We start from the raw sequence: 12,896 nt of genomic DNA, 5'->3' as shown, positions 1-12,896 counted from the left end.
ACTAAATGGACTAAGACAAAATGCATGAATTTGTTTCTGCACTCTCGATTCCATACCATTGACTGCTATATGTCTACCATCATGCCAGGACCATACTGTCTTGATTACTGTAGCTTTGTACTAAGTTTTGAAATTGAGGAGTGCGAGTCCTCCGACTACATTCTTTTTAAAGAACGTTATAGTCCATGTCCCTTGACTATCCATATGAATTCTAAGATTAGCTTGCTTATTAATTTCTGCAAAAAAAAAATGGTAGTTAGAATTGTGATAGGGATTATATTGAATCTATAGATCAATTTGGGGAGTACTACCATCTTAACAATATTAAGTCTTCTGATCCACGAACAGGAGATGTCTTTCCATTTCTTGAGATCTTCTTTAATTTTTTTCAGTGCTTTCTAGTTTTCAGAGTATAAATGTTACACTTATGTTGTTACATTCACTCTTAAGTATTTTATTCTTTTTTGATACTATACAAAGGGAATTGCTTTCTTAATTTCTTTTTTTTTTTGGATTTTAATTGCTAATATATAGGAATACAATTAAATTTTGTATAGCGACTTAGTATCTTGCAGCCTTACCAGACACACTTATTAGCTCCAACAGTCTTTTTCTTTATGTGTGTATGTGTGAATTTCTTAGAATTTTCTATATCCAAGATTATGTCATTTGCAAATAGAGTTTTACTTCTTCCTTTACAATCTAAATACCTTTTCTTTTCTTTTTTTTTTTAAACAGAGTCTTGCTGTGTTGCCCAGGCTGGAGTGCGATGGCGCAACCTTGGCTCACTGCAACCTCCTTCTCTCGGGTTCAAGCAATTCTCCTGCCTCAGCTTCCGAGTAGCTGGGATTACAGGTGCCTACCATCATGCCCAGCTAATTTTTGTATTTTTAGTACAGACGGGGGTTTCACCATGTTGGCCAGGCTGGTCTCAAACTCCTGACCTCAGGTGATCCACCCGCTTTGGCCTCCCAAAGTGCTGGATCACAGGTATGAGCCACCGCGCCTGGCGAATACCTTTTATTTCTTTTTCTTGCCTAATTGCCCTGTCTAGAACCTCCAGTACAATGGAACTTACAGTTGACCCTAGTTGAACAGAAGTGGTGAGGGTGCACAATCTTGTCTTGTTCCTAATCTTAAAGGAAAGCATCTAGTCTTTTACTTTTTTCTTTTTTTTTTTTTTTTTTGAGATGGAGTCTCACTCTGTCATCCAGGCTGGAGTGCAGTGGTGCGATCTCAGCTCACTGTAACCTCTGCCTCCCAGGTTCAAGTGATTCTCTTGCCTCAGCCTCCTCAGTAGCTGGGACTACAGGCGTGCACCACCATGGCCGGCTAATATTTGTATTTTTAGTAGAGATGGGGTTTCACCATGCTGGCCAGGCTGGTCTCAAACTCCTGACCTCATGATCTGCCCATCTCGGCCTCCCAAAGTGCTGGAATTACAGGTGAGCACCACCGCACCTGGCCTAGTCTTTCACATTTAAGTATGATGTTGGCTGTGGGTATTTCATAGATATCATTTATCAGGCTGAGCAGTCCATAAACGTCTCTCTCTCTCTATTATCAAGTGCTATCATTTGAACGTTGGTCCCTTCCCCTCAAAGCTCATGTTGACGTTTAATTGTTATTGTGACCATTAAAAGGCATTTAAGAGGCTCCACTTTCATGAAGGGACTAATTTCATTCCTAGTTTGCTCAGTGCTTTTATCACGAAGGGGTGTGGATTTTATTAAATGCTTTTTCTTTTTTTATTAAGATAATCATGTGGTTTTTAAATATTTTATTCTATTAATATGGTGTATTATAGTAACTGATTTTCAGATATTGAACCAATTTTGTATCCCTAGGGAAAAGCCCACTTGGTTTTGATTATGATTCTTTCAAACCATACATTCAAATTTGGCTGAATTTTAATATTTGAGAACCCTGAGAGGAAAACTAAGAAAAACTAACAATGTCTGAGTGACCGGATAAAGAAATGCAAGAATGAACACACGGTCTTGCTTTACTTTCAGGTACTTTGAATATTATGGGTTGTTAACAATTTGAGTAAGTGACCTCAAGGAGTTCTCTTCTTTCAACTCCTGACATCAAGACAGCCTCCTGTCTTGGCCTCCCAAAGTGCTGGGATTACAGGCATGAGCCACCGCACCTAGCCTAGGGGTTCCCTTTTTAGCATGTAAAAGAAAGAGAAGTTTATTCTTGCTGTTTTAAAATAAAAGACAAGAAAAGGAAAAACTACAATAATGACGTGAATCATTGCTTTTTATTTGTTTTTTGTTTCAGTAAAGCACAAGAGCAGGGCCATCAGGTGGGAAGAGGAAGAATGTGGCAGTTTCCCCAGTTGATGGTAAGAAAAGAAAAAAAAAAAAGCTTTCCAGCTACATCATCTCCAGGCAGCCCATAAACATCTCTCTATTACCAAGTGCTATTGTCTAAACATTTGTCCATCCCCCACAAAGCTCACGATGACATTTAATTGCCATTGTGACAGTATTGGGAGGTAGAACCATTAAGAGGCATTTTTTTTTTTTTCCTGAGGCAGAGTCTCGCTCTGTCACCCAGGCAGGAGTGCAGTGGCGCGAACTCGGCTCACTGCAACCTTTGCCTCCTGGATTCAAGCGATTCTCCTGCCTCAGCCTCCTGAGTAGCTGGGATCATAGGCACCTGCCACCATGCCTGGCTAATTTTTGTATTTTTAGTAGAGACGGGGTTTCACCATCTTGGCCAGGATGGTCTCGAACTTCTGACCACAGGTGATCCGCCCGCCTCAGCCTCCCAAAGTGCTGGGATTACAGGCGTGAGTCACCGTGCCCGGCCTAAGAGGCATTTAAGAGGTTCCACCTTCATGAAGGGACTAGTGCCCTTATCTCGTTATCCCTGGAGTAGGTTTGCCCCCTTTTGTGTCCACATGCTCAGACATGTGTGCAAGCAATCCCTCTCTTTCCCCTTCCACCAAGTGATGATGCAGCAAGAAGGCCCTTGCCAGATGCTGGCACTAAGAAGGGCGAAAAAAAAAAAAAAAAAAAGGTTTTTATCTGAGGAATGTGAGCCCCTTCGAATTATCAGGCCCAGAACAGTCATGACTCACTCCCCCTTGAGCTAAATAATTACTTCTTGAAGCCACTTGCTAGTGGTCCCTAGACTGATGCCAAGTATCCATAAATGCCATATACTGGACACCATAACTCATATTCTCACTCTGTAGTTCAACAATGTATAGCCAATCACTGATCATTGTTCTCTCTTAAACCAGTGAGAATTCGGGTCAAACAACATTGTATCAGCTCACTCCTTGTTCCCTTTGCCTTTAAAACCCTGCCAGTAACCAAGGCCAATAGAGCACTTCCCAAGGCAACTTGGGAGTGTGTCCCACGGAGCTGTCTTTACTTTAGCTCAAGTAAACTTTTTTTTTTTGAGAAGGAGTCTCACTTTATCACCCAGGTTGGAGTGGCACAATTTTGGTTCACTGCAACCTCTGCCTCCCGGGTTCAGGTGATTCTCCTGCCTCAGCCTCCCAAGTAGCTGGGATTACAGGCATGCACCACCACACCCAGCTAATTTTTTTTTTTTTTTTTTTTTTTTTTTTAGTAGAGATGAGGTTTCACCATGTTGGCCAGGCTGGTCTCAAACTCCTAACCTCAGATGATCTGCCCGCCTCGGCCTCCCAAAGTGCCGGGATTACAGGCGTGAGCCACAGCACCTGGTCCAAGTAAACTCTTTAAATTACATTTTGTGTCTCAGCTTCTTCATTTTAGGTCAACAACACCTTGAACTGGGCATCCTAGCCTCTAAAACTGTGAGCCAAGAAATTTCTTTTTGTTATAAATTACCCAGTCTCCATGCACGCATATGTTCATTGCAACACTATCTGCAATAGCAAAGACATGGAATCAACCCAAATGCCCATCAATGATAAACCGGATTAAGAAAATGGGGTACATATACATTATGGAATACTATGCAGCCATAAAAAAGAGAATGATCATGTTCTTTGCAAGAACATGGATGGAGCTGGAGGCCATTATCCTTAGCAAACTAACACAGGAACAGAAAACCAAATACCACATATTCTTACTTAAGAGTGGGAGCTAAATGATGAGGACACATGGACACACAGAGGGAAGCACCACACAATGGGGCCTATTGGAGAATGGGGGATGGGGGGAAGGAGCAGATCAAGAAAAATAACTAAAGGGTGCTAAGCTTAATACCTGGGTGATGAAATAATCTGTACAACAAACCCCATGATGCAAGTTTACCTACGTAACAAACCTGCACATGTACCCCTGAACTTAAAATAGAAGTTAAAATAAATAAATAAATAAATTACCCAGTCTCTGGCATTCTATTACAGCAGCACAAAACAGACTAAGGCACCAAGCCACACATGTATAACTTCCCCTTCCCTCCTCTTCCACATTTGCTATATCTACCATGATTCATTTTTAAATTTTTTCTTTTGTTTTTCTTTATTTCTTTCTTCTTGATGCCCTCCCTTGCTATATGGGTATTTCTTCAGAAGAGGTGAAGAAAGAAAAGGGAGTTAATTTAAAAAGAAAAATAACTAGATAAATGGAGCCGGGTGTAGTGGTTCACGCCTGTAATCCCCACAATTTGGGAGGCCGAGGCAGGCAGATCACTTGAGGCCAGGAGTTCGAGACTAGCCTGGCCAATATGGCAAAACCCCGTCTGTACTAAAAATATAAAAAGTAGCCAAGTGTGGTGGTGCACACCTGTAATCCAAGCTACCCAGGTGGCTGAGGCATGTGAATCACTTGAACCAGGGAGGCAGAGGCTGCAGTGAGCCAAGATCGTGCCACTGCACTCCAACCTGCACAACAGAGCAAGGTGCTGTCTCAAAAAAGGGAAAAAAATAAAAATAAAAATTAGAACTAGAGAAATGAAACTTCTACTCATTCTAACTAGTGTCCTGGGGGTACCTACAAATATGCTCATGTTGTAACAGCTGTGTTTGAGAGAGTAATCTGTAAGGCTGGAGGCTGGGGTAGAAAACTCATTAGGGTCTGAATCACACCTCTGACACCCACTGCTATGTATCTTTGTGCTGCTAGATGGTCCTGCTGGCCATACCCTCTGGCACTCTATTTTTTGTACAACAAAGCTCCCCTAAGATGATGGCCCTATATCCAGCTGGCTATGTTTCAAATCCAAATATTTTGAACTCATTCTCATCACACTATTCACTAATTCCATTCTCCACATGTTTGATTCCTGGTTCTGACACTTACTAGGTGTGTAACCTTGGGCAAGTCACTTAGTCACTGATTTTCAGTCTTATCATATGAAAATAGACTTGAGAATAGTATCTACCTCATAGGTTTGTTGTGATAATTACATAATGTATTACATGTTAGAGCAGTGATTTTTTTGTGTTTTTTTGTTTGTTTTGTTTTGAGACAGAGTCTCGCTTGCTGACCAGGCTGGAGTGCTGTGGCACGATCTCAGCTCACTGCCACCTTTACCTCCCAGGTTCAAGTGATTCTCATGCTTCAGCCTCCCTATTAGCTGGGATTACAGGCGTGCACCACCACGCCTGGCTAATTTTTGTATTTTTAGTAGAGACAGGGTTTCACCATATTGGCCAGGCCTGTGTCAAATTCTTGACCTCAAGTGATCTACCCGCCTCAGCCTCCCAAAGTGCTGGGGTTACAGGCGTGAGCCACCACACCTGGCCTAGAGCAGTGTTAATTACATGTTTGCTAACCCCGTTGTTCCTTTTCTCCTTCCATCCTTACAATATAGGGCCCTGCCCAGAATTGAGGACTTCTAACAGAAGTCACATGAAAGGAAGCAGGTTACAGCTCTAATTTCAGTGACATACTAAACTACAAGAACCAAGTAAGTCAAAAGCATAAAAGCTAAGAGCCATTAAAGCTTTTAGGAAAAAATGTTATTTTTAGTCCAAGAGAGACAAATAAAATTCTCCAACTCTATATTCTGAAACCTTTAAATACACTGAATCAATTTTCTAAGAGATCTAATTGTTAATTTCCTCATGACATCAAACAAAAATGCAAAAGAGGAACATTTATAATAAATTCAAGCTTTTTAAAGATTAATTAATTGATATTGGGAGGTAGTTTTGAGACAGGGTCTTACTCTCTTGTCCAGGCTAGAGCATAGCAGTATGATCCCAGGTCACTGCAACCTTGACCTCCTGGGCTCAAGCAGTCCTCCCACCTGAGCCTCCCAAGTAGCTGAGAACACAGGTGCACGCCACCATGCTTAGCTAATTTTTTTTTTCTTTTTTGTAGCAATGGGGTTTTGCCATGTTGCCCAGGTTGGTTTTGAACTCCTGAGCTCAAGCGATCTGCCTGCCTCAGCCTCCCAAAGTGCTGAGATTACAGGCGTGAAACACTGTGCCTGGCCTTACTTTTTATTTTTTTAAGACAGGGTCTTGCTCTGTCACCCAGGCTAGAATGCAGTGGCATGACTTTGGCTCACAGCCACCTCAATCTCCTGGGCTCAAGCGATCCTCCCACCTCAGCCTCCCAAGTAGCTGGGACTACAGATGCACACCACCATGTCCAGCTAGTTTTTTTGTTTATTTTTTTGTAGAGATGGTCTCACTATGTTGGCCAGGCTGATCTCGAACTCCTGGGCTAAAGAGATCCTCCTTCCTCAGCCTCCCGAAGTGCTGGCATTACAGGCGTCAGGCATCACACCCAGCCAAATTAAAGCTTTTAACATATGTTATGTCTTATCTAACAAAGTAAAAATGGCTATGCACTCTAATTATTTATTTACAAATTTTTATTCTAAAGAAGAAAACACACCTTATCATTGAAGAATCTATCTAAGATTGACAGTCCACAATCACTTCGGTCCTCATCATCGGCAACTTCATATTCTGCCTGATTGGAGAGATGGAAGAAAAGAAAGAACAGTTAAGCTGGGTGTGGTGGTGCATACCTGTAGTTCCAGCCACTTGGGACGCTGAGGTTGGGAGGATCACTTGAGCTCAGGAGTTCGAGGCCAGCCTGAGCAACATAGCGAGATCCCATCTCTTAAAAAAAAAAAAAAGTTAAGCTTCTTCACCAACAATGTTTCATTATGTTTCAAATTATTTGGTTTGATATCCTCAGAGCCACAGACCAACTCTACTGATCAAGAGTCTACAGCTCTTCTTTGGGAAAGTAAGGTGTATGAGGGGGAAGAAGTCAGTTTTTTAAAGGAGGTTAATGAAGTTTTAGAGCAATACTTCCCATAATACTCTGTATGCCATATTACATTGTATCCATTAAAGATATCTCAGGGCCAGGAGCAGTGGCTCATGCCTGTAACCCCAGCACTTTGGGAGACCGAGGCAGGCAGATCATCTGAGGCTGGGAGTTGGAGACCAGCCTGGCCAACATAGTGAAAACCCGTCTCTACTAAAATTACAAAAATTAGCTGGGTGTGGTGGCGCACACCTGTAATCCTAGCTACTCAAGAGGCTGAGGCAGGAAGAATTGCCTGAACCCAGGAGGCGGAGGTTGCAGTGAGCCGAGATCATGCTACTACACTCCAGCCTGGGTGACAGAGCAAGACTCAGCCTCAAAAACAAACAAACAAACTTCAGTGCTGGGAGTTCTGGATACTGTGTGGCATGCAATTAATGGAAGAGAAAGCAAGTCTGATCCTGCAATGGTCCTTCGATATGCCAACTGGGCAGGCTATGAGCCCCAGTTAGTCACTCAAACACAAATCCAGGTGCTGCTGGGAAGGTACTTGTACATACGATTAAAGTTCATAATCAGTTGACTTCAAGTGAAGGAGATTATGCTAGATAATCTAGGTGGCTCTGACCTAATCAGTTGAAAGGTGTTAAGAACAGAGATGAGTCTTCCTGGAGGAAGAAATTCTGCCTGAGGACGGCAGCTTCAGCCCATTACTGGAGAGTCCTACCATGCCCCTTCTGACGGTCCGCCCTACAGATTTCAGACTTTCCTAACCAGACCCCACAATTATGTAAGCCAATTCCTTGCAAAAAATCTCTTAATATCTCATCCTATGGGTTCTAGTTCTCTGGTTGAATCCTGACTGATACAGATGCCACTAATTCATTTAATGAGCAAGAAATAGGGCAAACAACCATGCCATGTGCCATGAGGGGGAAATGAATAAGACACAGTCCCTTCACTTGAGAAGCTCACAGAGCCTGTCATCACCTATCACCAGGATAGTCAAAGCAGTAAGCGTGACAAAATGGCACAATCAGACATTATTTCTGAACCTACACAACTGCTATCAAAAAAACAAAAACATAACCTGTAACTGCAGTCACATAGCTGTCACCTCATAACTACAGGTATCATGACAATATCAGAAGACTGAAACCTAAAATAGAGTTTCAACAACGCAGTTTAGCTATTTTAACGTAAGGAAGAACAGTAGGTCCCTAAATTCTTAAAATATGGCAGCTTGGCAAACATTACCCACTACATGAAAACTTACACCCAGGGTTCCATCCCCCAAACTGAGTAAGCATGCCCCAGCATAGTGGAACTCTGTCTTCAAAAAGAAGAACTGGCCAGGCGCAGTGGCTGATGCCTGTAATCCTAGCACTTTGGGAGGCCGAGACGGGCAGATCACCTGAGGTCAGGAGTTTGAGACCAGCCTAGCCAACATGGGGAAACCCCGTCTCTACTAAAAATACAAAAATGAGTTGGGTGTGGTGGCACATGCCTGTAGTCCCAGCTACTCAGCAGGCTGAGGCAGGAGAATCACTTGAACCTGGGAGGCGGAGGTTGCAGTGAGCTGGGATCACGCCATTGCACTCCAGCCTGGGGGACAAGAGCAAAACTCTGTCTCAAAAAAAAAAAAAAAAGAAGAAGAAGAAGAAGAAGAAGAAGAAGAAGAAGAATCACCTTATTCTAGCAACAGTGCCAGAAAGGAAAGGACTGGGAGAGATCTGAGGGAAGGAAGCAAACAACAAAACAGCCGCAAATGTTTTTCTGAAAAGAATATATCATAAATAAATATATATATTTTAAAGTTTTTAAAAAGCTGTGTTAGAGGAAAATCGAATCCAAACTCAATGATATAAGACATATATGTCCGCATATAATAAGCACTCAATACATATTTGCCGATACAATTAAGATAGGCCAAAGCAGAGAGAGGAAGGGTCATAACCCTGGTACAAAAGTGAGAGAGATTTTCTGCTAAATTCCACCAATTTTCTATTGGTCACTTGCTTCTGAATTTCATAGCTTTGAAAGTCTAGGCTTCCCAATGGTACCCACAAAGATTGAGAAACATAAAGTTTCTTTACCTATAAGGAAATCACAGTAAATCTCAAACAGGATACATGAGAATGTTGGAAACTTTCTTGAGCATAGTAAATTCCATCCAAAGTGATCATTCTTCTTACACAAACTTTATCCCTTCCATATGCTTCTGGGTTAAAGCGTTTTTAAGTTAAGAGCATTGGCCAGTTGAGTGCAGAAAGGACACTTTTCCGGTAGCCGAACAAGCATTATCATCTTAGAGCCGGGCGCAGTGGCTTACGCCTGTAATCCCAGCACTCTGGGGGGCCAAGGCAGGTGGATCACAAGGCTGAGGCAGAAGAATTGCTTGAACCCAGGAGGCGGAGGTTGCAGTGAGCCAAGATCACGCCACTGCAGTCCAGCCTGGGAGACAGAGAGAGACTCCATTTCAAAAAAAATAAAAAATAAAAAAAGCATTATCATCTTAATTAGTCTGTCATCTTCATACAATTAAAGCCTCAAGTTTCAAAGTCATTCAATGACTACATGTGGTTCTCCAACACTTGAGATGTAATTCTACACAAAATACCACTTCAGACTAAAGGGATTTCTGTCCTAATAAGATAATATGACACCAAGACAACCAGTCCCTCCACTCCTACATCATTGCCCAGGTCTAGTTTTTACATTTTCTTTTTTTTGAGATGGAGTCTTGCTTTGTCGCCCAGGCTGGAAGGCAGTGGCGCGATCTCAGCTCACTGCAACCTCCGCCTCCTGGTTCAAGTGATTCCGCTGCCTCAGCCTCCCAAGTAGCTGGGACTACAGGCACGTGCCACCACGCCCGGCTAACTTTTTGTATTTTAGTAGAGACGGGTTTCACCGTGTTGGTCAGGATGGTCTCGATCTCCTGACCTCATGATCCGCCCGCCTCAGCCTTCCCAAAATGCTGGGATTACAGCATGAGCTACCGCGCCTGGCCAAGTTTTTACATAATTTTCAAAAGCATAAGATTGGGTGGTTGCTCAATATGGAGATAAACTGCTCACCACTGCATCCAAGAATTCAATGTGCCTCTTTAGAGTGGGTTTGGTATCACAGAACTGCCTGAAGAGAAGTCTTCCTATCGGTTGCTTGTCACAAAGACTGCTATAATCCTTTTCTGGGTGAAGAAAAGGGATAAGAAGCAAACAAATAGAATCATTACAATCCACCACATGCTGTTCTAAGCCTTACAGTTTTCACTAGATACAATAAAAGTCAAAAACAGTATTTGCAGTATTATTTTCATCTTTTGTTGTTGTTGTTGTTGTTTTGTTTGTTTGTTTGTTTGAAACAGTCTCCCTCCTCTGTTGCCCAGGCTGGAGTGCAGTGGTACAATCTCGGCTCACTGCAACCTCTGCCTCCCAGGTTCAGGCAATTCTCCTGCTTATCTGTTAAGCATCTAATATCTAGAATATATAAAGAAATCTTATACCTCAACAACAAAAAGACAATCCAATTTTTAAAATGGATAAAAGATTTGAAAAGACATTTCTCTAAAAGTTTACAAATGACCCATAAGCACATGAAAATATGCTCAACATCATTATGCATTAGAGAAATGCAAATCAAAACACAGTAAGATACTTCATACCCACTAGGATTAGATTAAATGAAAAACAAAGTAGAAAATCAAAAGCGTTGGGAAAGATGTGAAGCAACTGAACACATTGCTAGTGGGAATGTAACGCAGGGCAGTGGTTTGGAAGAGTCTGGCGTTCCTCAACAAGTTGAACGCAGAATTACCATATGATTCTACTTCTTTTTTTTGAGACAGAGTCTCACTCTGTCATCCAGGCTGGAGTGCAGTGGCATAATCTCAGCTCACTGCAACCTCCACCTCCCGGGTTCAAGCAATTCTCATGCCTCAGCCTCCTGAGTACCTTGGATTACAGGCACATGCCTCCACGCCCAAGTAATTTTTGTATTTTTAGTAGAGATGTGGTTTTACTATGTTGGCCAGGCTGGTTTCAAACTCCTGACCTCAGATGATCCACCTGCCTTGGCTTGCCAAAGTGCTGAGATTACCGGCATGAGTCATGGCGCTTGGCCCAATTTTTGTAATTTTAGTAGAAACAGGTTTCACCATGTTGGCCAGGCTAGTCTCGAACTGCTGACTTCAAGTGATCCACCCACCTCAGCCTCCTAAAGTGCTGGGATTACAGCCATGAGCCACTGCGCCTGGCCAACAATTCTGCTTCTGAATACATACACAAAACAAGTGAAAGCATGGACTCAAACAGGTATTTGCACACCAATGTTCCCAGCAACACTATTCACACAGCCAAAAACTTGGAACAACCCAATGTCCATCAACAGATGAACAGATAAGCAAAATGTGGTATGTCCATGCAATATCCAACTCAATGCCACCAAACTGTACACTTCAAACAGTAACTTTTGTTATGTATATTTTATCATCATTTTTTAAAAGCCTAGTACATGAATATTCATAGCAGCATTATTCATAATAGGCAAAAGTAGAAAACAACTCAAATGTCTATTAACCGATGAATGGCTAAATAAAATGTGATATATCCATATAATGGAATATTATTCACCAACAAAAAAAAGGATGAAGTACTTTGACAACATTATGCTACGTAAAAAAAGCCTGTCACAAAAGACCACATAGTTTATGATTCCCATTTATACGAAATGTCCAGAACAGGCAAACACATAGACAGAAAGTGGATTTGTAGTTGTCTAGCTCTGGAGGTAGCAGGCAGGAAGGAGTGAGGAGTGGCTACCAATGCGTGTGGCGTTTCTTTTTGGGGTGCTGAAAATGCTGTCAAATTGACTGTGGTGATGGTTTCACAACTCAATATATTAAAAACTATTGAACTATATACTTTGAATGGATAAGTTGTATGGCATATGAATTATATCTTTAAGAAGCAGTTATTTAAAAAACTCAGTGGAGTTAAAACAATGGTGGAGTTACAACAATGAGGGAAATACTAGCTCCTTTATACCACCTGAAACTAATTTTGATAAATATAATACTTCATCATCTTTCTTTAAAAGGAACTACAATAGTACTAAAGGAAAGATGGATTGGTTTGTAAAAATAATCTTGGAATAAATGTGTCCTTCCTACAGATAACACAAAGTTCAGAAGCTAACCAGGAAAAGACTGATATATTTGTCTCTACAAAAATACTAAAACTTCTGTATGAAAAAAAGACACTGAGGGCCAGGTGCGGTGGCTCAGGCCTGTAATCCCAGCACTTTGGGAGGCTGAGGTGGGCGGATCACAAGGGCAAGAAATTGAGACCATCCTGGCCAACCTGGTGAAACCCAGTCTCTACTAAAAATACAAAAATTAGCCGGGCGTGGTGGTGGGCACCTGTAGTCCCAGCTACTTGGGAGGCTGAGGCAGGGAATCACTTGAACCTGGGAGGCGGAGCTTGCAGTGAGCCGAGATCACGCCATTGCACCCCAGCCTGGCGACAGAGCGAGACTCTGTCTCAAACAAAAAAAAAAAAAAAAGGATAACACCTTTTATATATAAAGAACTTTTATAAATGAATTAGAAAAGAAAAAGGAAACATTGAAAAAAAAGGAAATGTTCTACCCCATCCATAATCGAGAAAAGAAACCATTTTTCAAATTGCAGTTTAGCAAATGTTAAAAATACTG

General features: G+C 41.9%; 1 protein-coding gene across 18 annotated transcripts in view; it reads right to left on the bottom strand.

The window, feature by feature from the left end:
* The window catches only part of GRK4 (G protein-coupled receptor kinase 4), a 77,069-nt gene that overhangs the window by 41,689 nt on the left and 22,484 nt on the right, over positions 1-12,896 (bottom strand). For 8 of the 18 annotated variants that reach the window (XM_063705070.1, XM_063705072.1, XM_063705073.1 and 5 more), the window contains 2 exons: positions 10,262-10,374; positions 6,801-6,878 (listed from right to left, as the gene is read on the bottom strand). The exons of 3 other annotated variants lie outside the window; for them this stretch is intronic. In XM_063705070.1, coding sequence (XP_063561140.1) covers positions 6,801-6,878; positions 10,262-10,374 — 191 coding nt within the window. Of the gene's footprint in view, positions 1-6,800; positions 6,879-9,280; positions 9,614-10,261; positions 10,375-12,896 lie in introns of those variants that run through there. 7 more of the 18 variants (XM_063705078.1, XM_031010151.3, XM_063705077.1 and 4 more) reach the window with 4 other exon arrangements.

This window comes from Gorilla gorilla, chromosome 3 (assembly GCF_029281585.2).
Source record: "Gorilla gorilla gorilla isolate KB3781 chromosome 3, NHGRI_mGorGor1-v2.1_pri, whole genome shotgun sequence".
NCBI lineage: Eukaryota > Metazoa > Chordata > Mammalia > Primates > Hominidae > Gorilla > Gorilla gorilla.
The sequence above is the reverse complement of the archived record's forward strand: the minus strand, read 5'-3'. Positions and strand labels throughout refer to the sequence as shown.